Source organism: Carlito syrichta, unplaced genomic scaffold, assembly GCF_000164805.1.
Source record: "Carlito syrichta isolate Samal-C Ts95f unplaced genomic scaffold, Tarsius_syrichta-2.0.1 Scaffold315473, whole genome shotgun sequence".
In the NCBI taxonomy this organism is placed as follows: Eukaryota; Metazoa; Chordata; class Mammalia; order Primates; family Tarsiidae; genus Carlito; species Carlito syrichta.
Genome location: NW_007259569.1, coordinates 678,164 through 706,001, shown reverse-complemented (window position 1 = coordinate 706,001; position 27,838 = coordinate 678,164). Strand labels below are relative to the sequence as shown.

General features: G+C 38.1%; 1 protein-coding gene across 2 annotated transcripts in view; it reads right to left on the bottom strand.

Annotated features, from left to right (window-relative positions):
• Positions 1-27,838, bottom strand: part of MORC4 (MORC family CW-type zinc finger 4) — a 59,579-nt gene that overhangs the window by 12,563 nt on the left and 19,178 nt on the right. For both annotated transcript variants that reach the window (XM_008072856.2, XM_008072857.2), the window contains exons 7-13: positions 25,158-25,277; positions 23,179-23,279; positions 14,358-14,456; positions 10,318-10,446; positions 8,964-9,032; positions 8,501-8,552; positions 6,955-7,127 (exon numbers count right to left, since the gene is read on the bottom strand). In XM_008072856.2, the coding sequence (XP_008071047.1) occupies positions 6,955-7,127; positions 8,501-8,552; positions 8,964-9,032; positions 10,318-10,446; positions 14,358-14,456; positions 23,179-23,279; positions 25,158-25,277 (743 nt within the window). The remainder of the gene's footprint in view (positions 1-6,954; positions 7,128-8,500; positions 8,553-8,963; positions 9,033-10,317; positions 10,447-14,357; positions 14,457-23,178; positions 23,280-25,157; positions 25,278-27,838) is intronic.

The following is a 27,838-nucleotide window of genomic DNA, read 5'->3' as shown; positions in this document are numbered from 1 at the left end:
CATGATCTTAATATCAGACAAAACAACCTTTAAGTTATCAAAAATTTAAGAAGATACAAAAGGTTCAATCCATCTACAAGAAATATTCATCTTAAACATATATGTACCCAACACAGGAGAACCAGCATTTACAAAGCAACTACTAAGTAATCTAAAAAATGATATTGACTCTAACACTATTATAGCAGGGGACTTGAATACCCCCACTAACAGCCCTAGATAGATCATCAAGGCAAAATTCCACAAGGAGATCTACAACCTAAATTTGACACTTGACCAAAGGACTTAATAGATACCAACAAAATATTCCACCCAATAACCACAGAATTTACATTCTACTCATCACTACATGGAATGTATTCCAAGATTGATCCCTAAATCTTGGCCATAAATCAAGCATAAACAATCTACATAAGGTTGAAATATTGCCATGCACCTTCTCAGACCACAGTGGAATAAAAATAAATATCAACACCAACAGCATTTCCCCAGAGCTCACAAAGACATGGACACTAAACAACAAGATGCTGAACAACTACCACGTCAACAATGAAATCAAAGGAGAAATTAAAAGATTCCTGGAAACAAATTAAAATGAAGAAACATCTTACTAAAATCTCTGGGATGTCATGAAAACAGTTCCACGAGGGGAATTCATATCTCTACAAGCACACATCAAGAAAAAGGAAAGATCACAAGTCGAGAGCCTAACAAATCACCTGGGAACTGGAAAGAGAAGACCACCAAAACCCTAACTTCAGAAGAAGAATCCAAATCACCAAATACGATCCCAACTACGGGACACAGAAGACAAAAATATCAGAAAAATCCACAAAACAAAAAGCTGGTTCTCCTAGAATTAACAAGATTGATGGACCCCTAGCCAAAATGACCAAGAAAAAAAGAGAAAAAGTCCAAGTTAATACAATCAGAAATACAAAAGATCAAATCACAACTGACCCTGAGGAAATACAAAAGATTATCCGAGGTTACTATGTACAGCTATATAGAAACAAACTTGATAACCTAAATGAAATGGAGGACTTTCTGACATTACACAACCCTCTCCAGGTTAAAACAAGAAGACAATGAGACATCAAACAGACCAACAATAACCCAGGAAACTGACTCCATCATAAGAAAGCTACCTTCCAAAAAAAAAAAAAAGTCCTGGACCAGATGGCTTTCCAGCAGAATTCTACAAAACATATAAGGAGGAGTTGATACCAATCCTGATGGAAGTATTCCAGGCAATTGAGAAAGATGGAATTCTCCTCAAACTATTTTACAAAGTTAATATCACACTGATACCCAAACTGGGTAAAGATTCAACAAAAATAGAGAACTACATGCTAATATCCATGATGAACATAAATGCAAAAATCCTCAACAAGATTCTAGCAAATCAGATCCAAAAACACATCTCAAAAATAATCCGCCACTGGGCTCAGTGGCTTAGCCTGTAATCCCGCACCTTTGGGAGGCTGAGGTGAGTGAATTGCCTAAGCCCACAGGTTCGAGACCTGCCTGGGCAGCGAGACCTCATCTCTACAAAAAAAAAAAAAAAAAAAAATCAGCCGGGCGTGGTAGCGAATGCCTGTAATTCCGGCTACTTGGAAGGCTGAAGCAGAAGGATCGCCGGAGCCCAGCAGGTCGAGGCTGTGGTGACCAGGAGCGGCCACTGCACTCCAGTCTGGGCAAGTGAGTGAGACTCCAACTCAAAAAAAAAAAAATAATAATAATAATCCAACATGACCAAGTAGGTTTCATCCACAGGATGCAGGGTTGGTTCAACATCTGCAAGACCATAAATGTAATTAAATACATCAGCAGATGTAAAAACAAGAACCACATGATTATATCATTAGATGCAGAAAAAGCTTTTGATAAAATCCAGCATCCCTTCTTGATAAAAACCCTCAAACATCTAGGTATAGAAGGAACATACCTCAAAATAGTAAGTGCCATCTACGATAAACCCATAGCTAGCATATTGCTAAATGAACAGAAACTGGAAACATTTCTCCTGAAAACTGGAACAAGACAAGGCTGCCAACTCTCACCCCTCTTGTTCAATATTGTGTTGGAAGTCCTAGCCAGGGCAATTAGACAAGAGAAGGAAATCAGGGGTATCCAAATAGGAAAAGAGGTAATTAAATTATCCCTCTTCGCTGATGATATGATTCTATACCTTGAAAATCCAAGAGAATCTGTCAAAAAACTTGCTTGCACTGATAAAGGACTTTGGCAATGTCTCAGGGTACAAAATAAATCTGAAAAAGACAGCTGCATTCTTATACACCACCACCAAGTAGGTGGAGAACCAAATAAAAAGTACAATTCCATTCACAATAGCCACAAAAAAGTTTAAATACCTTGGATCTTCCTAACCACAGAAGTGAAAGACCTTTACAATGAGAACTATAAAACCTGCTCAAAGAAATCCAAGAAGACACAAACAAAATGGAAAAATATTCCATGCTCATGGATAGGAAGAATTAACATTGTTAAGATGTCAATCCTACCAAAGGCAATCTACATATTCAACGCAATATCCATTAAATTATCAACATCATTCTTCTCAGACCTAGAAATGACAAGACAGAAATTCACATGGATACATAGTCGACCACAAATAGCCAAAACAATCCTTAGCAAAAGAAACAAAGCAGGAGGTATCACACTTCCAGACTTCAAATTTACTATAAGGCTACAATAATGAAAACAGCCTGGTATTAGTACAAGAGTAGGCATACAGACCAATGGAACAGGATAGAGATTCTGGAAGCAAAATCTCAATTTCTCAACCAACTCATCTATGACAAAGCCTCCACCAACACCACTAGGGAGAGGAGAACCTATTCAGTAAATGAGGCTGGGAAAACTGTCTGATCACATGCAGAAGACCAAAACAGGACCCCTACCTATCACTATACACAAAAACTAACTCTAAATGGATCAAAGACCTAAATGTAAAACCTCAAGCTATAAGAATCTTAGAAAACGCAGGAGACACCCTTATGGAAATTGGAACTGGCAACCAATTCCTGACCAAAACCCTAAGTGCCCATACCATAAGAATTAAGTTAGACAAGTGGTATCTCATCAAACTGACAGGCTTCTACAAAGTAAAAGAAACTGTCAAGAGAGCAGGTAGACAGCCCACAGAATGGGAAAAAATATTTGTTAACTGTATATCTGACAAAGGCCTAACATCTAGGATCTACAAGGAATCAAACATGCCGAAAAGAAAAAATCAAACAGCCCCATTAAAAAGTGGGCAAAAGACATGAATAGACTCTCCTCAAAAGAAGATATACAGGCAGCCAACAAACACAGGATAAAGTGCTCAGCCTCACTCATCATCAGAGAAATGCAAACCAAAACCACACTGAGGTACCACCTAACCCCAGCAAGAATGGCCATCATTAATAAAACAAACAACAGATGCTGGTGAGGATGCAGAGAAAAAGGAGCGCTTTTACACTGCTGGTGGGAATGCAAACTAGTGCAACCTCTTTGGAAGACAGTGTGGCAATTTCTGAAAGAACTAGAAATTGACCTTCCATATGACCCAGCAATTCCCCTATTGGGAATATACCCAGAGGAACACAAATCATTCTACAAAAAGATACCTGAACACACACGTTTGTTGCAGCTCTATTCACAATAGCAAAAACATGGAATGAACCATGTTTCCCATCGAAGCTGGACTGGATAAAAAAATGTGGTAAATATACAGCCATATTATGAAATATTATGCAGCCATAAAGAAGGACAAACATATGGACTTTACAGCAACTTGGATGGATTTACAGTCTATCATAGTCAGTGCTCTAACACAGAAACAAAGAACAGAGTACCATATGTGACCTTGAACAATTATCATAATACTCTAAGAAAGGAATTGGCAGTTATGGGAAACTGCCGGTGGAGGTGAGATTGGCAGTTGATGGAAACTCCCAGGGAGGGAAGGGCATACCTCACCAACAAGGGTACCTGCATAATGAACATTTATATATCTAACCCTAAATTGTACTCATTTTTTAAATAAATAAATATTTCATCATTGTGCAAACATCTAGAGTGCACTTACACAAACCTAGATCTTATAACCTACTACAAACCTAGGCTATATGGTGTAGCCCATTGCTCCTAGGCTACAAACCTGTACAGCATGTAAATGTATTGACTATGGTAAGCAATTGTAACACATTAGATATGTGTGTACCTAAATATATAAAAGATATAGTAAAAAATATGGTATTCAAATCTTATGGTACCACCATTGTATACGTGGTCTGTTGTTGACCAAAATGTCATTATGCGGTGCAGTATGACTATATTTGTAGAATGATTAAACAGAAAGGGACTATTTCCCTTAACAGAAATAAGCTGTCATTCCCTAAAAGATTATGCCTGCTTACATTAGTGGTTGGATCCATGCTTTATTCCAGGTCTCCTCTCTTAGATAGATTTGTGAGACTCACAAAGCTGTTTCCAATGACATCTGTGGAGCCCCAGCTAACCTCTCCAACTAGAACTTCTTAAAGTTTTCTTGGATAGTGCAGGCCTTATTTTTTTTTTTTTTTTTTTGAGTTGGAGTCTCACTCTGTCCCCCAGACTGGAGTGCAGTGGCCGCTCCCGGCCACCGCAGCCTCACCTGCTGGACTCGGCGATCCTTCCGCCTCAGCCTTCCGAGTAGCCGGAATTACAGGCATGCGCTACCACGCCCGGCTGATTTTTTGATTTATTGTAGAAATGAGGTCTCGCTGCCCAGGCGGGTCTCGAACCTGCGGGCTCAGGCAATCCACTCACCTCAGCCTCCCAAAGGCACGGGATTACAGGCTGAGCCACCGAGCCCGGCCTTGCAGGCCTTATTTTATCTGGAGTTAGTAAACTGAACTACATGACCCAAGAACCCTTATCGGCTTCAGGTTTTGATAATAAAAGGAGATCTTTGTAACTCTTGACTAAGCTTATTATTCCATCAACAATGTTTTATCAGAAACCCTGTATATTTTACTAAACTCTTAAACACCTCCATTTTCCCCCATGTAAGGCACTCTCCTCAATCAGTTTCAATCCCCCATATGTGTAGCTTGAAATGACACAATCATTATCATTTACTGACCTTAAATAACACATGACATTAGCAGTATCAATTATCACATTATCTGTAATAATGTATCTCTTTGAAGAATCTTACTTTCAATAAGTTAAAATTACACATGAATAGTCAAAGTACTTTACTTGTCCACTACAGTCAAAACCTCACTCAATATAGCATTCCACAAATTCATACAAAGATCCCAATACAGCCTGATGAAGTATGCCACCCAATGGAGGTTCTATTGAACTGCACAAAAAAATCTGTACATAAATTAGCATTTGTGATCCCCTTAAGGTTACCAAAACCACCGAGTTACAAAAGAAACTTGGAAAAAAAAATTCATAGTATGGAAAGGCAATGACAACTGATACTCCAGTGGCAATGGTGATATATGAGCATCTCCAGGACATCAAGGTAGAGAGGTAACAGTGTGTTTCAACAACACTTAACATTTACTGTGTACCTCTTCCAACCTACAACAGGAATTGGAAAAAGTATGGATGGAAACAGGGCAGAATTAGGTTCAAGCTTCTGAGACTAAGGCTGGACTGTATTTCTTACCACTTTGCTAACAAAATTCAATCTTAAAGATTGCTCCTTCAATATAACTCAGATTCAATTATTACTTATTGAGTACCTACTGCTGTTCTAGATGCTTTCATACAAACTCTCATTTAACTCTCTTTTCAAGTTCTATTCGTTTTGCTCCTAAAAGCTTACTTCCTTTTGAGACTTTTTGCTCATATTCAGGGAATCGTGGAGTTCTTTCAATATCTATGAAGCATAATTGTGGAAAAAAATCACCGAATAGGGCACTTGCACACCTGTAGAGATATTTATCTAAATGAGAGGCTGAAAAGACAAACCTAAGAAGCAAGAAACAGGGAAAGAATCAGAAACATAGTGGTGGAGGGGAACAAACCAGGAGTCATTTTGCCCTATTATGTATTCCAGCGACTATCCTACAGTTTGCTAAGAAGATATTCACACTGAAAAGGGTCATTGAAAATTTACATCTCACTATGTAATAGTCACATTATTGATGAATATAGACATATATACTATTAGAGATAATTCTGTGCTTGCTCTGTTGCTTGGTCCTGTAAGAATGAGATGCACAGCAGAGAGGACAAAGCAAGCAGTCATAATTAGCAGTACTGAGTTCAGTCCCATGGCAGTATAAGGGCAGTTGTATCTTTCAGTCCTTCTGGTATTTAAGAAAAAGAATATATTCAAGAAAAAGTATATTCTTAATTGTTATTAAGACAAAAAATAACACTGATGAATGATAGAAGATGAACAAGTACAGCTCAAAACTAAACTACTCTAATAATTTACTCTAGGAAACAATAAACAATAAGGCGTACCTCGTGGCACAAATTTCTAACAGTTATTTTAAAGTATCAGTCAACATGGAGCCAACGTGCAAGATTTATGAGGTCCCAGAGAATTCAACATCCATAAACTTAAACTTAAGAAAGGGAATAATGCTTATTCATGTAACATTACCCTATATATACCGTATTTTATGCTTTTCAAACAGTTAGGTCCATTATTTCACTTGCACAAGTCCCAATATAATATGAATACATGATACATAAAAAGTATATCAGAAAATGACCACCTCAAAAAATACATAGATTTGAAAATGCAGTTGTAATGTTGAAAAACTAGGGGTACATACAACATACATTTCTATCAACCCCAAACTGTATTTCTGTTTCTCAATTCCATGCTAGGCCTTAGGGAAAATATAAACATGGTAAAACATAACAACTTACTCTGCAGGAAAACAGACCCTGGGGCTTACTATTGACAAGAGATTATTATTTTTTAGTCACCTGGAAAACTGAAAAACACTGGAATCCAGAGGCTTAAGTTGAAGAGGTGATCTGTTTTCTTCTTCAACAGATGGAAGCATGCTAGGGTTATCAATCTCCTCATATCCAGTAGTTTTGTTATTCAATCCAGCCATATCTTGAACAGTTGGGATCTTTGGTGGACTACAGGATACCTAGAAAAGAAATAAATTATTTCTAAAAATCCTAAATTCAGACCAAATGTCAAAGGATGAGTCAATCCTTTTGATGCTAGGAAAGAATGCTTGGCCAAATAAAAAGAAACTGTTTCCTACACAAAACAAACAGCGCGCAGCAGTAATGTACACTAGAACACTGAGCCCAGGCACATTCAGTTATCAACCTTATCAGCTGGACACCAAACAGACCTCCCCCAACTCATTTATTGGCTCCTAAAGTTATCCCACCCCCAACATAAACCCAAGTACCCTAATCACTGTCTACTTTTCTCTTGTGCCCCCGTTTAAGGCTGAGTTTTCACTCCTCTGAGATCTGTGATGAGGGTAGGGATGGAGGAAAAAAGCATTGCAGCAAATGTCTGTGCCAGTTTTGGAGAAATGCATGCGAGAGACTAATATATATTCATAGTACACACACACAGAGACATGCATCTGGATCTTGTGGAAGAGCCAGCTTATGAAAATAGTATGAATGATTAAGGCGAAGGGAGGTAAACTGAATGAGGACAGGGCCATACTAGGAAATCTCCCAACCTCTACATCAGACTATTAGGCCAAGACATTAGGGTATGAAACCTGATTATTCATATGCCTGGGCCTTGGCAGGATATCAGAAGAATAATTAGTATTAAATTGCCTCTATCCTCACCAGTCTGACCTGCCCTAACTGAGTGGGTGGAAGGTGAATCTAACATGCGACTAGCAGATCTCTCTGGGAAAGAGGGTCAAGAGGGAAATCATGCAGAAAGGCAAGGTTGGGTGGGGAAGATATATGGGTGCTATGGTGGCTGTCAGGAAAGGAGTGTCCCTGGAAGGACGGCCAACCTTATTGCACCCTTCAGCGTCCGGAGCTGGGCAACCATGTCCGAGAGACAGTGCTCCTGAAAATTCAAAACAGCAGAGTCTTTATAAAGCCAGCCAGCCTGAAAGCAGGGATCAGGGAGGGGCACAAAGAACCACCCTTTCTTCCCAAGAGGAATGAAGAAGAAATCACCCCTGAATCCTGAAAGAAAAGCGACAGGAAAACCAGACACCCAACAGGAGAAGCCTGTATGAGGATGAAACACAACCCTGAATATTCTGTGACAATGAATGTGGTATCCACACTGTCCAGAGTCAGTACTGAATCCAAATGTGAAAAATAAATGATTTGACTCTTCTATTTTTGGTGATCTTAACATCAGTAACAGAAGATCAAAGCAAAACCAAAATATCCAATTGGAAAAAAGACCACCAGAAAAAAATAGTTTATTATTTCTATGCAGCTTTCAAAATTGTTTTCGTCAGCCTATATCCTCTGTTGGGGAAAATTTTATATGAGAAAAGGAAAGTTGTGCCCTGTCTCTTACCTGGTGGTTCTCATTTTCCATAGGCAAATTCTTCTTCTCAATAGTTTGATCTCTAGGAGAAGATAAAAGTGCTATTTAGTTTACTCATGAAAATTCTCAGTTTGAAGTGAATTCCCAATTGTAGATTTAGGTTATTATGTTTTCTCCAAAGTAGAAATACTGTGAGCCTCACTAAGTAACTAAGAGTGCCTTCCTGAACTATGCTACCATAGTGAGATTTCAAATGTCCTACCAAAGAGAGAGAAGGGCGGGGGGGGGGAGAGGGAGAGGGAGAGAATGAATCACTAGTTGAGACATTCAGGAAGTGGTTGGAAAGAATAAAAAATTGGGAGAGCAGTGAGGTGAGAAGGGAAATAAATCATTAAGAACTCCCTTCCCATCAAAAAAATTTTCTCTACTCAAAACTCCCCTTTCCTATTAGGAAGGGTCAAGCTCCTCTACTCTATGATAAAGAATACTCAACTGTTTCTTAGCTCTGCTCAAGTGCAGGTCTTCATCAATGAGTTCTTGTTCCTCTGGAACAGAGCATCTCCTGCAGTATAGGGAAGAAATCATCCTTTGGAAGCAATATGTCACTTTTACCCTTTACTTTTTTTACAACTATGTCAGGGCAGGTTAATAACCCTCCAACATCATAGCATTCAGAGTCCACCCAAATCACAAGACCTTGATACATGTCAAACATGAGGAAGAGAATTTGAGTAAAAACTGAAAGAAGTACTAGAAAATTATTCAATAGTCAAAAGTAATCCTAGAAACAAAAAACAATTAATAATAATTGGAAACTACATTATACCCATTTTATAAGGGGGTAAACTGGCCTGGAAGGTTATGGCTCCTGAACTAAGAGATAAAGTTTTCAAAAATTAGACTTCTAAGTACTCAGTTCCATATTCAAATCACACAATCCCATTACTCTCTGTGGAAAAGGTACTTAGGCATATCTGGAGACTGTAAGGGAATGCTTATACATTACAGATCCAGATTTTGTTTAATTTACTCCATTTTAGACATTCTTTCCTTAAAAATCATACTCATTTTAACACCTTTTTCTAAAATAGATTTTTAAAAAGTCACAGCAGAATTGAAGCAAACTGACTTATTATTATGAACCTATGTGTGACTACTGAGTTAAATTTTTTTAAAAACTGTTAAACTGAACTGAATGTCCACAGACATGCTAGACACTATCTACATGTTGGACACTGCAAGAAACGTATGGTATATCAGGAAGACAAACACATTAACAGCATTGAATCTAAAATAGGTACCATTGTATAACATCGATACAGTATATGAGGTATATGAAGAAAATCATTAAATTGGCCTGGAATATGAAGCTCTTATTCTCGAAGAGTTTATAATCTCTTGAAGGGCCAAAGCATACACATATGAAAAACATCCAAACACTTCAAAACGATATGTGAATAAATGTCAAGAATTAAATACCATAGGAAGTCAGAGTAACATCACTGTAAACTATGGTCAACAGGAAAAGAGTCACACAAAAGACTTAAGATCCCCAGAGGGATATGATTTGGATAGGCAGATGGCATGCAGAAGGTCACTGCAAGCAAGAGGAATGACACTATCAAAGTCATGGAGGGGAGAGTGAGCACAGCATATGTGAGGAATAGTGGAGTCATAGACCTGGCTCAAGTATAGGGTTTGTATTAAGGTACAATGAAATATAAGATAAGGTGGGGTCAGTTAACACAGAGGCTTCAGGGCCAGGCTTAAGGGTGTGGAGTTGAAATGAAAAATGTTTTAGAATTTACTAGTTATCTCAGGTATAATACTGAGACCTGGAACCTTACCTGTACTTTGGATGAGAATTATAATAACAAAACCATCTTGTAGGCAATGTAGATGGATCAACCTTGCCAGGAAGCTTCCTCCATTTAAGACACTCATCACACTGTACCCATGTCTGATCAGGAATCTTCCTGAATGAAGAAAAACATAAGTGTGACTGTGTTTATCCTAGCTCTGTGCTTTGTCATACATTAGAAAGGCACAGCTGAAAAATGAAAGAACCTAGTTTTATATATATAATGTGTTGGAAAAGTTATAGTTTAGGTGCCTAAAATGTAAATATTTTGAACTTCGCAGATAAAATATTAGAACTATATCAGATATGGATATGAAAAATAATAACAAGTATTAGTATAGTAAGCTGCCATTATTTACAGAGGTCAATAATATTTATCCTGGTATCTCTTGTTCTAAGCAAACAATAGGATAATTTTAACTCCAACATTTAATAACTTGGACTTTTTTTTTGTTTGTTTTTGTTTTTTTTGAGTTGGAGTCTCACTCTGTCACCCAGACTGGAGTACGGTGGCCGCTCCGATCACCACAGCCTCGACCTGCTGGGCTCCAGCGATCCTTCCACCTCAGCCTTCCAAGTAGCTGGAACTACAGGCGCACGTTACCATGCCCGGCTAAGTTTTTGATTTATTGTAGAGATGAGGTCTCACCAAGTCGGGTCTCGAACCCGCGGGCTCAGGCAATTCACTCACCTCAGCCTCCCAAGGCAAGGGATTACAGGCTCAGCCACCGAGCCCGGCAATAACTTGGACTTTTAAAATATATTTTTATACTACTAAGAAAGAAAACCCACAGAATTACTTTGTTTGCTTCCGTTCAATCACGTAACAGGCTTAAAATGTGTTTATTGGAGTCATTGATGCACTGTCATTAAAACATCTCTTCTATTTTCCTATAGAGACTCCCTATTCCTTCCCCCCTCAAAAAAACCTTTGCTTATAATACTTCAATCAAAATTGTATTAGGTTGATCTTTCCAAGATTAATCTTTAAAAGTAATAGAAATTTGATTAAATTTCATAACTGGAAATAGTGGCTCCAGACCAACAATTGGGTTAAATTATTAAGATTAAATTCTTCCAGAGTCAAACTCTTAAAACACATACCTATTCCCAGGCCCCCCAGGAAGCATAACCCAGTCACCTACACCTTAAAGTGAATTTGTTGTACTGTGAAAGGTGACCCTGTAAGACAGAAGTAGTCAATAGCTATGGTGTAAAAGGCTGGCTGGTGTAGGAATGGGGAAGGTTGGAGATAAGACACACAAAGCAGGTAAAGAGACACCTCAGTCAATTTCACTAACATGTAATTTAGCTTAGGATGCTTTGTGTATGTTGCATTTATACCGCTCTTATACTAGACATTTCAATAGAATGGTATGGTTCTTTTTTGTCTTCATTCAATAATTTTATCATCTTAAATAGTGCTTTTATCTAAATATAAAATAATATAAACTCATTATAGAAAACTAAAAAATACAGAAAGATATACAGAAGAAAATAAAAGGCACCCATAATTCTACCACTTAAATACAGTGCACTCTTCCTTTTTAACACTTTGCTTTAGTAAAGAAAGTCTGTATACATTTTTTGGATCTACAACTTCCTATTTTCCTAGCTCTAGGCTCTAAGCTCAGGTCTGACCTCTGGTGTCTATATATTTCCAAATAGCCGCTGTTTTATTTAGTGCTAGAACCAGCAAAAAAGCAGCTTCAACAGTAGTGGGAGGGGAGAGGAAAGGTCATATTAGCTTTGGTTCTACATGCATATGCACAGGAGAGTTTCTTGCAGAATGCCAGCATCACTCTCTTGGGGATAAGCACACTTAGAGGTAGCAACTCTCTACTTCAGGTTACATGCAGACCATGGTGGAGCCTTCAACCAAGCAGACAGGAGAGACTTTTAGCTCATGCTTGCAGTAAATAGGTAGTTAAGGATGCTGTGCTACATTCCCCTCATTGAATGCCTCCAGAAGAGTGTAGCGGTTAAGAATTTAGATTTGAGAGATCTGACTGCCTATACTTGAGCCTTGGCTCTACCACTTTCTGCCTGTCTGACCTTGGGTAAGTTACTTAAGTTCTCAGTGTTATCAGTATCTACATCTGTAAAGAAGTAATATGTCTGATAGGGCTGCTGTGATTATTAAATAAATTACTACATGTAAAGAACTTAGAGCAGTGCCTGGCATATAAGTACTCAATGAATAATAATCATTATTACAATTCTGCCTCCAGTGTACACACTCTCCAGCAGTATGTGAACACCTGTTTCATTGCATTTATCATTGCTCATCTGAAACGCAAAAAATGGCATCTAATTTAATTTGTACTTCTTTAAAAATCGTGGAGGACGGGCATAAACTGAGATCTTCAGCATAAGAAGATAGTGATAAGCTGGGCTTGGTGGTTCAACCTGTAATCCCGCGCCTTTGGGAGGCTGAGGTGAGTGGATTGCCTGAGCCCGCGGGTTCGAGACCCACCTGGGCAGCGAGACCTAATCTCTGCAATAAATCAAAAAATCAGCCAGATGTGGTAGCGCATGCCTGTAATTCTAGCTGCTTGGAAGGCTGAGGCGGAAGGATCGCCGGAGCCCAGCAGGTCGAGGCTGCGGTGGCCGGGAGCGGCCACTGCACTCCAGTCTGGGCGACAGAGTGAGACACCAACTCAAAAAAAAAAAAAAAAAAAGATGGTGATATAAATACAGCCATCAGGTTACATTTGAAACAAAATTTTATATCATAGAATTGTCTGACAGGTGCCTACCCTAAAATGAACTCTTAACACTCTAATCTTTGTCTCGATGGTGCTGTAACTGACTGCACAGATGTTATTACTTATTTGATCCTCTGGGTTTGTGTTTGTTTTTTTAAAGGCACGGTCTTGCTCTGCTGCCCAGGTTGGAGTGCAGTGGTGCAATCAAGGCTCACTGCAGCCTCGACTTCCTGGGTTCAGGCAATCCTCCCACCTCAGCCTCCTGAGTAGTTGGGAATACAGGCGCACACCACCAGGCTTGGCTAATTTTTAAAATTTTTTGCAGAGACAAGGTCTCACCATGTTGTCCAGTCTAGTCCTAAACTCCTGGCCTCAAGGCAATCCTCCCACCTTGGCCTCCCAAAGGGCTGAGTTTACAGGCATGAGTCACTGTAACTGGCCTGATCCTTTTTTGTGTCCATGTCCTGACTTACTGAGGCATGTCACCCTTTTGTATGTGTAATTCCCTGTTTTAGAGCCAATAAATTCTACCTCTCCTTTAACATGCTGGGTTCTCTATTTCTACTCTCAAATACTGGTGCAGTCTCAACAATATTCACTAGGAATAGAGAGAAGGAAGTTTGCTAACATGTGTGAACACCTAAGCATAAGCCAGGCACTGTGCTAAAAATGTTATGTCACCTAATTAAATATATTCAGAGAGGTAAAGTAACTTACTTACTCGAGCTCACCTAACTATTAAGAAGCCGATACAGATTTTCAACCCAGAAGTGTTTGCTTTAAATGGCCATCATATTCTACTATGTCACAATGCCTGTACTAAACTGGCAGTATTATGATCCAAACCACACAAATGTTAAACCAGAATGAAGAGGTTTAGAGAACAGTGCAATAGTATCTGTGAATTCCTATTTTTAGTCAATTAAATTTCCTGACAGGCTGGGCTCAGTGGCTTAGACTGTAATCCCAGCAGTTTGGGAGGCAGAGGCAAGTGGATTGCCTGAGCCCCTAGGTTCAAGACCAGCCTGGGCAACTTAGCGAGACCTCGTCTCTACAATAAAAAAATCAAGAAAAAATTAGTTTGGCATGGTAGCATGCACCTGTAGTTCTGACTACTTGGAAGGCTGAGGCAGAAGGCTCTCCAGAGCCCAGCAGGTCAACGCTGGGGTACCATGAGTGTGCCACTGTACTCCAGCCTGGGTGACAGAGTGAGACTCCAACTCAAAAAAAAAATTTCCTGACCATCTTACCCTGTTTCCTTCCATTTGGTCTATGGATATTACCCCAAATACATTCATACTCTATATTTTTTACTCACGGTATTGGCCTGGCTATAACTGAGGTGTCAAAATTCTCTTGAGATGTTTTTTCCTTCCAGTAAGCATTTAGCTTCTGGGCAAGGGCATTTATTGTCAACCTGAAAGAAAATGCAAAAAGTATGTCCAAGTTGAACACTTGGTGAACACTGTTTTGATCTTTGAAAAGCTTCCATTTAACAGAAACCAACAATTTAGAAAATTCAGCATAGTTTTGAACATCTACACATTAATAAACTAAGATGGGACTATACTGCTCTTGCAAGCTACATATCAAAATGAAAAGTCATAGTGTTGAATAGTCACCTTGGTTTAAAAGGTAAAATGGTCACAAGTGCTAAAAAGTAGAGTTCTACACATTTTCAGGGCTTGTAGAATCATGGAGGGGTGGGTACATTGACATTAGAGACTATGACAGAGGACCAAACTTCAGAGCTAGAACAGAACCAAATACTAGTAAGTTGATCGGGAATTACTTGACTGTCAGATGGCTACAGGTAAAGAATTCAAGAACAAGGTGAAAGCCACAGGACACAATACTGCACCCTATCTACATAAATCAATCAAATATTACATTAATATGTCTATATAGTTCCTCTTCATCCAAATGCTGATCATAGCAGTTATAGTGTCAATGAACAAGCACCCTTCAACATTCTACTACACATCTTTTACTGGAGACTGTATCTGAGTTCTGGCTCTTACTCATTCTCCTCTATCTACACAGACCCAGGGTCAACAACAAATGTAATTTGTAAAAGTCAAAATCTAAATTTTGCTTCTCAAAACTGCCAATATTGTAATTACTAATTCTTATTTGATTTTGCAGCCCAGGATTACAATATAATATTTTGAAATCTTTTGTCCCCTGGATAATTCCCCCAAGGTTTTTACAGAACTCTTCTTAAGAGAAATTCTTCCTTACTTTCTCTTTACTCATTAAATTAGGTTCTCACTACATAGAAAAGATTAAAGTAACCATATACAATCTCCACTACAAACTCTTATTCCCCTTCAACCTACCAATGTTCCTATCTCTATGTTTATATACTTCTCTCAAGTCACAGATGAAGAACTATTCCTTGTTTTCTCTTAAAAATATAATTAAAATCTATTCTACAAACTAGAAGATTAGGTGGGTTATGGGAAGATGGCAGAATAAGAAGCATGCAGAAACCATCTTCTCACCTAGACAACAACTGCTCTGGCAGAAGCTGCCTGATATAACTATTTTGGAACTCTGGAGTCTACTGAAGGCTTGTAACTTCCAGGGGGATGGTATGGAGGGTAAATTGTAATTAATTTGTGGCAATTTCAATTCTTAGCTCAATAGCAGCTACCCATTCCCCACTTCTATCCCTTTGGCAAGCAGTTCTTTATGTGTTCCAAAAGCAACTTCTGGGATTCAGGGTGGGCAAAAAGGATGCTGTCCTCTAAATATCACAGATCTACACTATTATCACTGATTGATACTTCTGATCACAGAGGTGCAAACAAAAAGGCAGGTGGCCATTGTTATTGCACTGGTCCATTGTAGTGACGTCCAGGGTATTCAAAGGCTGGGCAGCTTTTTTCCCCCTGATTTTTCTCTTTGTCACCTCTTGGGAGTCAAATGTAAAGACTAGGCCATTTTAAAGTAATCACATATATGGATTATAAATTAGAAAGTCATTGTGCCCAGGAAAAGGCGTAGGCTAAAAAAAGAAGTGAGGAGACCTTAAGTTTACTTCTCAGGCTGATCACTAGCAGAAACTGCCTAGAACAATAAAACAGAAACAATCCCCTGCCCCCAGCAAACCCTGGGAAAGGGAGAACCTGACTTCTAGAGTTACCACATTATTAGAGCCAAATATCCAGTTTAAACAGAAAATCGCAAGGCACACAAAGAAATAAGAAAAGTATACCCCATTCAAAGGAAAAATGAAATAAACAGAAATCACCCCTAAAAAAGGTTCAATAATGAATCCACTAGACAAAGACTTTAAAAAAACTATTTAAAGACACTCAAGAAACTAAAGGAATATGTGCAGAAAGTCAAGAAAACAATGCATGAGCAAAATAGAAATATCAATAGAGAGATAAACAACCTAAAAAGAACCCAAAATGAAAGTGAAGTTGTCCCTAGACAACTTAATTAATTAGGGAAGAAGAAAGAGCAAGGGAAAAAAATAAACCAAGCTTGCAGCAAATTCAGCATTAATCATTAGGTCAGCTTGCTCTCTAACCTGCTTCCTCATAGCTGTTTGTTGCCTATTGCCCCAGAATCACGTAAACCCTGTTACAAGGCTATAGTTTGCCTTAACTGCTCTATAGATAACAACTTGAGCATTGTGAAATGTTAAGTTTTTCATTTGAGACATTCTTTCAGGTCTTGCATACTGATGAAACTACTGATGTCAGCTGGTCTGAAGGATCTCGCTGATACCAGCTAGAAAACAAATAGCAACATTATGAAAGTTTCTCCCTATGAGTAGTTACTTTAAATGCAAATGCATTAATCTAGATTCACAAAGATATGACATAATGAAAAGGAATGTAGCAGATGTTAATACCTGAAAATGGAGTGCTGCTATAACAAATAACTGAGGATATGGAAGTGGTTTCAGAATTGGCATTTGACAGAGGCTGAAAGGATTTTAAGGAGCATGACAGAAAAAGCCTAAATTGCCTTGAACAGAATGTTAGTAGAACAGACTGTTAAACACTTCATGAGTGAGGGCTCAGAAATAAGTGAGATGCATGGCAGAGAAAATACAAATGGCCTTAGGGAATACCCAAAATCATTGTAAACAGACTATTGGTAGAAATATGGATGTTAAAGGCATTGCCAGTGAAGGATCAGAAGGAATTGAGGAACTTGTTATTGGAAAACTTAAGGGAAGGAGATCCTTTGTTACACAGTAGCAGAAAGCATAGCAGAACTGTCCTTCAGTTATGTGGAAAACAGAACGTTTAAATCATGAAATTGGACATTTAGCTGAGGCAAAGTATTGAGAATGTGGCCTGGTGTCTTCTTGCTGCTTATGTAAAATGCAAGAAGAAAGAAATAAATTGAAGGAAGAACTGTTAAACAAAAAGCAACCAGGACTTGATGATTTGGGAAATTCTTAGCCCATCCAGATTGCAAAAGAGGCTAAAATTTAGAGATTTTGTGTCAGGAAAGCATGCTTTAGAGAAAAAGCTAATGGTGGGGCTGGACAATCTTTTGCTAATATCTCAGAAAAATCTAAAGGTCAGAGTATTCAGTCACACAGAAAGCTTTTTGAAAAGATTTAATCACATGAATCACAGATCTCCATAGCCATCTCAGCTAAAGCCAAGAATAGATGATGGATTACTTAGGAAATACCTATAAAGAGCCTCTTATAGGAGGGTATGAATACCCATGACATACATGGCAAACCTGCAAGGTTCTTGAGAATGGCATACTAGCATAAAAAACTTCTAACTTGAACTTAAAGAAATGGACAGAATATAAAATGAAAAAAGCCTGTTGTGCCCTCAAAATTCTCCAGTCAGGAAACAGGCTGATGAAACTACTCAGCTGCAAATACATGCTTCCCTTCATGAAAAAAGATGACTTTAAGGGTGGGGCCATAAACCCAGAGGGCAAAGCCTCAAGACTATAGGGTGGAGGACTTTAAATTTAATGGAATTTGCCTGACTGGAGTTTGAAATTGCTTGGGAGTGACTCCTTTCTTTCTTCCAGTTTCTCCCCCATTTGAATCAGAATATATATAACTAGTATCCAATGCTTGCCCCACCATTGGATTTTAGCTGCAAAAAATTTTTCAAAAGATTCATCCATAGAAGTAAAGAAAATTTGCCCCAAGATACAACATACTCAAAATATCAACATTACGTGATTTACATAATGAAATTTAAGACTTTTGAGTCAATGATATTCAGAGGAAATTTTTAGACTCTATGTTGATGCTGTAATTAGTTGAAACTTGAAAACACTGGAATGGGGTAGTATATTTTGTATATGAGACCTAAGTGAATCCTTGGAATCTTAGGGGACCAAGGGCAGACTGTGGCAGACAGAATAATAGTCCTCCAAAGATATGTAGGTCCTAATCCCTGAAACCTGTGACTATGTTAATATGTTATTACACAGCAAGGGGGGAATTAAGGTTGCAGATGGAATTAAGGGTACTCATCAGCTAACCTAAAGGTAGGAAGATTATCCTAAATTATCTAATGTAACCACACAAGGGTCCTCAAAAGCAGAAGAGTGAGGCAGAAGAGTCAGAATCACAGAAGCAGATGTGATGACAGAAGGAAGATCATCAGAGTGATGCAATGTGAGGACTCAACCTATCACTGCTGGCTTTGAAGTTGGGGGAAGAGGACCATGGACCAAAGAATGCTGCAGCCTCTAAAAGCTGGAAAAGATAAGGAAATGGATTCTCCCCTAGAGTTTCCATAAAGAAATGTAGCCCTCCTCACACCTTGATTTTGGCTCACTGAGATCTGTGTCAGACTTCTAACCTACACAGCTCTAAGACAGTAAATTAGTGCCATTTTAAGTCATTAAGGTGTGTGATACTTTGTTGTGACAGCAGTAGAAACAATTTCTCTTGTTTATAGACAAATTGAGTATTACTGTATTTCCCTCAAAAATGTAAACTATCTCATGGCTTCCCTGTGATTTCTTTCTTTTTTTTTTTTTTTGAGTCAGAGTCTCACTCTGTCACCCAGGCTGGAGTGCAGTAGCATGTTCATGGACACCACAGCCTAGACCTGCTGGGCTCAGGTGATCCTTCCGCCTCAGCCATCCACGTAGCTGAAAATATAGACATGTGCCACCACACCCAGCTAAGTTTTTTGATTTACTGCAGAGATGAGGTCTCGCCATGTTGCCTAGGCTGGTCTTGAACCTGTGGGCTCAGGCAACCCTCTCGCTTCCACCTCCCAAAGTGCTGGGATTACAGGCATGAGCCACTGCTCCTGGTGTGAATTCTTTATTGTAGCTCATCACATAGTTCAGGAATAATGGTTCTAGAACAGGGGTTAGCAAACTATAGCCTGGGGGACAAATCTAGCCCACTGCTTGTTTTTGTAAATAAAATTTTATTGGACACAGCCATGTTCATTCCTTTATTTATTGTCTATGCTTTCATACTATAGCAGAATTGAGTAGTTGTGACAGACAATATGGCCCACAAAGCCTAAAATATTTACTTTCTGGCCCTTTTCAGAAAATAGGAAAAATAGGAGTTTGCCAACTCCTGCTCTAGGATATGGCCCTACTCTATCCATCCAACTTGATTTGCCTTTGTTCCACTTACCTCCTGTTATCTTTACCCCTTATATTCTTACCATTCTGAGTTCCTGTCAGTACTACTTTAGCTCATGCTACAATTCCATCCTGGAATTCCCTTCCCTCTCTTCTAAATCTTGTATATTTTAAGGCACACCTCAAGTCATCCTTTCTATCTAAAATCTGCCCTACTTTACCAGGGCGTTTTTCCTATACCATACCACTTAGATTTTGATGGATCAAAAGCCATTTGATTGCTCTCTAAATTGTTTCATATATGTTACAATCTGTTATTACAAATAGAATGTAAACTCCTTAAAGACAGTGACTATGTCTTGAATTTCTCTGGAAAATTCCACAAAGCCTTGCCAGTATATTATGTATCAGCAGAGTGCTCAGTTAATACAGGTTGATCGCATTTCTTAAACAAGTTCACTCTAAAAAATGGGGCTGAGCACGGTGGCTCAGCCTGTAATCCCAGCACTTTGGGAGGTGGAGACAAGAGGACTGCTTGAGCCCGGGGGGTTCGAGACCAGCCTGGGCAACTTGGTGAGACCTCATCTCTGCAATAAATCAAAACTAGCTGGGGGCATGGTGGAGTACATCTGTAGTTCCAGCTACTTGGAAGGCTGAGGTGGAAGGATTGCCTAAGCCCAGTAGGTCGAGGCTGTGGTAGCCATGACCAGGCCACTGTACTCCAGCCTGGGCGACAAGAGTAAGACCCCAACTCAAAAAAAAAAAGTTTTAAGTTTGAACCCTAATAGTTGCAGCTGAAATCTGATATACACAACTGTTAAAAGTGATATTACGGATGATTTATTTGCAGACATTCTAGTAGTATGATGACTGGCATCTCTTTAATCATTTGCAGTGTTGATATCTATAATACTCACAGGATGAGTTTTTGATAGCAGACAACCTGTGATTAGACTTTCCCTCAAATTCTTGTATTTTTAAATCTAAATACCTTTTTCATTTTATACAAAATAAATTGAGTATAAAAGGGTCAGTGTTGTATGTGGGATAGTATATTGGTTCCATTTTTAATAAAATAAGTAGCAGATATTAAGCTCCATAAGCCAGAAATCCTATGTGCACAACTGAATAAATCTACGGTCTATAGACTATCTCTATCTAGATCACTGCAATCACTTCAAACTCATCATGCCAACACTAGACATCAGAAACCAAGCATCTGATGCCTTTAAAAACTAAAAGAAAGCCGGGCTCGGTGGCTCAGCCTGTAATCCCACGCCTTTGGGAGGCTGAGGTGAGTGGATTGCCTGAGCCCATGGGTTCAAGACCAGCCTGGGCAGCGAGACCTCATCTCTACAACAAATCAAAAAAAATCAGCCGGGCGTGGTAGCGCACGCCTGTAATTCCAGCTACTCGGAAGGCTGAGGTGGAAGAATCGCTGGAGCCCAGCAGGTCGAGGCTGCGGTGACCGGGAGCGGCCACTGCACTCCAGTCTGGGCGACAGAGTGAGACTCCAACTCAGGAAAAAAAAAAATTAAAAGATAGATTTGAGTAGTAGAGTGACAAAGATGATATAGAAAGATGACAAATAATTTCTAATATCTAACATTCAGATTTACAAATCTTAACTATTTAGGTAATCATCAGCAATTCCCTATTCCTTTCACTCAAGAGAAATGTATTAACTTGACTCTGAGACTTGTCAAACTAATGTCATTCCTAAGCTTTCACTCTTAAAAGTCAAGTCCGGGTCAAAGATTTCCATTAGGGGTCAGACTTATATTTAAACAATCATTTCACCTAGACTGAGGGAAGATGGTTGCCATAACCACTGAGCAGCCCAAGTCACCAAAAAACAATTATCCTGAAATTAATTTGGGGTTGCTATTTAAATAGTTGTCTCTTTGTCAAACATTAAACCTAAATTCTTATGGCTCTAAACAAATTAAGGTACAACATTTTAATTTATTACAGTTTGGGGCACAAAACAAAAGACATTTGGGAAATCATTTTTTTTCAAACTCTAAGAAAAAATTTGCTACTAAGACTTCAAGAAAAATAACAACAAATGTACTCGAGTATTCTTTCTAGAATACTCCTTCCCCTTTTGTGTCTTTGTAGTTCTTCCCTCTGCTTAGAATGTCCTTCCTTTACTGGTCCATCTAGAAAACTCTAACTTTTCTTTTAAGTTCTGATATAATCTGCTTTGTGAAGTCTTTCCTAACTCCCTTATACATACGAAGGGGGACTCAAAAACAGCTGTAATTTATTTATAAAAAATTGTGTATTTATTCTTACATGTTTAAACTTCAGTCACCTTCAAAGTCCTCTCCCGTTTGATGCAATACACCTATCGAGACACTTTTTCCACTGCTCAAAACAGTTTTTGAACTCATTAATTTTGATGCCTTTTGGTGCTTCTGCCGTTTTTTGTTTCACCTCTTCCACATCAGCAAAATGTTTCCCTTTGAGGACTTTTTTCATCCGGGGAAAGAAAAAAATGTCACTTTGGGCGAGATCGGGTGAATAGGGAGGGTGGGACATGGGGTTCATGCTGTTTTTGATAGAAAACTGCTGAACAAAATTTCACTGCTACACGTTGTTCGTGTAAATCATCCAGCATGAAATAGGCAAACGTGTTGAAAGAAACTCCAAAAAAATTTACTGAAGCCAAACACAGCCTCTCACAACACTAGCTGGTATACTGATGCCAATAGGTTCCTAGAACACTTACCCAGCAGGGGAAGCCTGTATGAAGAGAGGCCCACCCTCCAAAAGATGATTCCAGTTTTACGGGGGTGCCCCTCGTATTAAAGGTTCTTCCCACTTTGCATATTAAAGCAATTATTTTATAGGTGTTTTAGTTCCTTATTTGCAAACCTCTATCTCATCATACTTGTTCATAGGTGCTAAGGAGTCTTATTTTTCATCCTTATGTCCCTAGTACTTGGTACACAGAAGCTATCTCATAATACTTAATGAAATAAAGACCTACTCCGTACCCAATTTTTTTAAAAAAACTAGTCTAAACTGGCTTTAAAAACTCCTTTGTCGCCTAAACATATCCCTAACTGGTTCAGCCTCAATGTCAATTTCCTTTCTGATTCTTACATATTTGTCTTCCCTATTCAATTCAAATGCTTTTGTGAATGCATATCTTTCCTGCTGTTTCATCACTTTCCTCTAAATCTGTTCACTGGCTTCAAAACATTTTTTGAAACAAACTTCAAACTTCTTTTTTTTTCCCCAACATACTCAATAACTTTAGATCCACCCATGTCATTTCATTAAGATCAATTCCAGAGCTCTTCGTTTCACCAGAAATCTTTTTAGCAAATTACTCCTATATCCATTCTACAATTTCTAAAGGTAGGTTTATTTCAACTAGATTGCATATATCAAGTATCAGTAAACTTTAATTTCAAAATGAAATCATTTTATTTCTAATCATGGAAAATAGGTTTGAATTAATTCCCAGTTAACTTATCTAGCTGGTTTTTAGAGATGGTTTAAAAGGCATTAGACAATAGAATCATATCTGACCAAACTGTGAGAAGCACCTCAGGTTGGGAGTGACTCACCGGTATTCCTTAGTGTACTCAAAGTCTTGTTTGTTGTAGGCAGGTTTTAGGAAATTGCACTCAATGACTCCAATTACTCCTACACCTTCTCCACGAGTTGGCTTAGAAGAAAAATATTAATTTCAACACTTACATTACTGTTGACTGCCTACAGGCATTTCCTTTTGAATCCAAACAATAATAGAAAGGTTACATAACACTCATGGGCAAGAAAAAGCCATCAAGATCTAGAAACCCACTTAGAATTAACTTCAACAAACTTCAAGTATTAGTTTAACTGGAAACTCTGACAAATTCTAGGGCAGAGATTTTCAAACTCTAATCCCTAGATCCCTAGGATTCTTCAGGGATTAGCAGACATCTCTACTTTACCCACACTACCACCACTTGCATTTGCTTTATATTCCAGGATTGCTGAAAGAGTACATTTGAATAAAGAATTACACTGCTAAAAAAAAAAGGTTATATACTACTGTTCTAGGGGACTAAAATAAAAATGTATCTGAAAAATTTTTTAAGGATATCAAGTGATTACATATTAAAATAAGCAAAAAATTAGCTGGGCATGGTGGTCTGTGTCTGTAATCCCAGGTACTCAAGAGGCTGAGGTGGGAGGGATCACTTGAGCCCAGGAGTTCGAGGTTACAGTCAGCCATGATCATGCCACTTCACACCAGCCTGGGCAACAGGGCAAGACTCTGTCTCTAAACAAACAAACAAACAAATAAATAAAATAAGCAATTTTCTTACATTTATAGACCACCAAACAACTACTAAAGAGAGTCAGATTTACGGTGATTATTAATTACAAGTTGATGCAAGAGATTATTGGATTTAAAATCTTTTTATATTCTTTAACAAAAGGAATTGAGTCAAGATGTCATTAGATTGGCACATAAATATGGGTTGTTTAAAGAGCCTATAACAAGGAAAAATAAGGTTGGCTGAAAATTAGCTATCCTGGGCTTTATATAACTTAGTTCTACTATATAATACAAAGCAGTTTATCATTTCTTGTGCTTTAGCAATCTCATCTGTAAAATAGGAATAAAAGGGATACTTGTGGAAATAAACACTTGTGTTTTTGTTTTTTTTTAAGAGACAGGGTCTTGCTCTGTCGCTCAAGCTGGAGTACAGTGGTGTGATCATAGATCACTGCAGCCTCAAACTCCTGGGCTCAAGCAATCCTCCCACCTCAACCTCTGGAGTACCTAGGACTACAGGTACATATCACCATACCTGGCTAATTTTTAATTTTTTTTAGAGCTGGGGTCTTGCTATGTTTTCTAAGCTGGTCACAAACTCCTGGCTTCAAACAATCATCCCACCTTGGCCTCCTAAAGCACTGTAATTACAGGCATGAGCCACCATGCCTGGACAAAACTAGGACTTTATATAATCATTAAAACATTAAAGATGATGGTAACATTTGTAGAGCTTGCCTTAAAAAATATTTTCACATAATTTGCCCTATTTAAATCTCTCAACCCTGTAAGCTGTAAGGTAGGCAAAGCAGGTAAGATTATTATTGTTGTTTACACTTTACAGGTAAGGAAATCGAACAGTAGATAAATTAAATGATTTATCAAAGTTACACAGTTTGTAAATGGCCCCAAATCCTGGTCTTCACAACTAGCAAGTGTTATGCGCCTTCCACTATGCCTAATTATCTCCCCAAGAAAATGGAAGAGTTACCTAAAACACTAATAAGCTAATACACATGGTGAAGTTACTGGTGTTCTAATTCTACCTTTCATTAGCAGCTACTTAGAAAATGAATTCAGTAAAGTTTGTGGATTAACATTTGTCAAGAATAGAGTTAGAAAGAGTTTTTCAGCACAAGACAGGTCACTGGTAACACAGAATTCCAGAATTCAACAGCCATCATAAGATGGGAGAAAGGCTATCCCCTTTGAAAATTTTAAATTCTCTTCCTACTCTTTCCAGCCTCTGATGACAAAGAAATATTAATCACTCACCTTCACCTGGCAGCCCACTTTCTCAAAGGACTTTATGAGTCGGTTGTTATGATACATCATTACACCAAACTGGTTACTATTCTTGCAAGAGAAACCAAACGTGATTCTCACCTGCTTATTCTTAAAAGGAAATCATTAAGGATACAAACACATACCAGGGGCTTCAAAAAACGGAATTTTGCACTGTGTCATAGCAAAAAATGTCAAACACCAAGGGATACAAAGGTACACTTCTAGAGGGCATTTTAAAAATCTGCAGCAATAACTTTAAGACTATTCTTAACCTTTGACCAAGTAGTCTCGTTTAAAGAAAACAATAGTTATAATAGCAGAAAACATAAACAATTTAAATGTTCAACAATAAGGAAATGATTAAATAAATGTTGGTGTATTCACATGGCTTACTATGCAGTTCTTAAAAATATGTCCTTGAAAAAATATTGAAAAATATTTGGAAATGCTCAAATTATAATAACAAATATTATCTAATATATATATATGCATGCATACACAAACATACACACACACACACACACACACACACACACGCATAGAAAGGACTAAGAAAATATACCAAAATACCATCAATGATTTTAAAATTCATAAATAATCACAAAACACTTCTTAATCTTTGTTACTTGCTCAATTTGCTGCTTGGGCTCATAGGTTCTGATAAGAGCTGTAAATGGCATAATACAAATTTGCACAATTACATATAATAAAGTAAGTTCTGATAACCATACAAACACAATGAAATCAAAAGCAACAAGAAAACCATTTTTAAAGGTAAAGGACAATGAACAGTTCTGTAGTAATATATTTCATGGGAAGACGTTAACAAGCTTGGACAGATAGAATTAAGAGAAGTAATTTTTATAAGTAAAACATGAATAATGATGAATTTTTAACAAGCCCTTCTTGATTTTAAAACCAAGGTAAGTATGTGAGAAAGATAAAGTATGTGTGAAAGATAAACAGGTGTTCATTAAAACATTAATAACACTAGGGCAAACCCTTCGGGTCCCCTCCCACTGTGGGGACTTTTCTGTCCTCTTAATAAATCCTGCTTTCTCAAAAACAACAACAACAAAAAAACCTAATACTAAGAAACTTTCACATCCAAATGAGTTGAATGAAAAGTGACCTTTAGAACTTGTTCAAAAAATGATCTCCCTTGCCCCTTTTAAATGACAAGCTACTTGCCATCAAAGCCATATGACATGTAGGTGAGGTAAGGTACAAAGACAAGATACAAGTGGGTACATAGCACAGTAATGTTTGGATCAGAACATATAATGTTCTGGGCTCCAGAAGCTCAAGTCAAACCTCAAGTAAGACCTTATTCCAACACAAAAACAAAACAAAACTTCCCCAAACAAGTAAACCAAAATCCCATCCACAAAAGTAACTTCACAAATATAAAGACATAAATTTTTCTTTCTGTTGTACATTTTTTAAATTCCAAGTTACGGGGTGGGGGCACATTGGGATAGGTGACTCTCCAAATTAGTATAAGGAGAGAGAATAGTAGGAAAGAGGAGACCATTGATAACTGATGAATAAATAAGTCAGTGCCAACAATCTTGTCCCCCAGTAACCTTGAGGGAAATTTAATTAGGAGTTTCATTTTAATCATGCCTATAGTGAATCTGTTTGATTCATACTGTAATGATGGGAAGGTAACTGGTTTAATGAGAAGGGGGGCTGAGAAGAGCTGAGGTAACATACGAGAAATGCATGCATAGGAGTTTCCCCGATAGAAACCTACAAGAGAAAGATGAAGACAGAAGTGTGTTATATCCTAAAACAGTAGTTAGAAAGAATGTCTTTAAACTGGCTCTGTTAAACCTACAGCACTAACAGATCTCTCACAGAAACAAAGAGCTGAGTATCACATATTCTCACTCATAAATGAACCTTGAACAACTACCATATTACTATAAGAAAAAGATTGAAAGTGGGGAGGGGGCTGAGGGGATGGGGAGGTGGGAATGACAGTAGTCGATATCTACAAGGGGAAGGGGGAGCACACCTCATTGATAAGGGTAACTGCACGGTGAATATTTGTATACCTAACCCTGAATTGTACCCCACAACTTTAAATACAAATTAAAAGAGGAAAAAAAACCATCCTAGCCTACAGTCATATTAAAACGAATTTACCTACAGATGCTAACAATGCTATCTCTGCCTTTATTAAGTTGGGTTTATTTAGGTCTTTTTAAAAAAGTTTCCTACTAGACAAGATATGAGTTCCCCCACAAAATGAAAATCAGTTTGCTCATGAGTAAAAACTATATGATTTTTTAAAAAGGGAATAATTTTCTCATCTTTGGTCAGGGAAAGACAAAGCAAGCTAATAAAGCAAACAGAGTGTGAACATGGTTCTTGGGCTAAGAGTGGTGCTTAATGACTAGAAAATATATTAAAAGAGCAATTCTTCATAACTGCTTATGAGTTCTCAGTCTTTCTTTTTAAAAAAAAAAAATTTATTTTAAAGATGTGGGGCACAATTCAGGGTTAGGTATATAAATGTTCCCCAGCCTTTCAAACACTTTTTCTGCCCCAAAAGCCCTCAACAACATGTACCTAATTTCCACAGTTCATCTTAAGATTTTCTGTAGTATCTGAAATCTGTTCCCAGTGCAATGGAGGATAGAAGTGAAAAAAATGAAGAACAA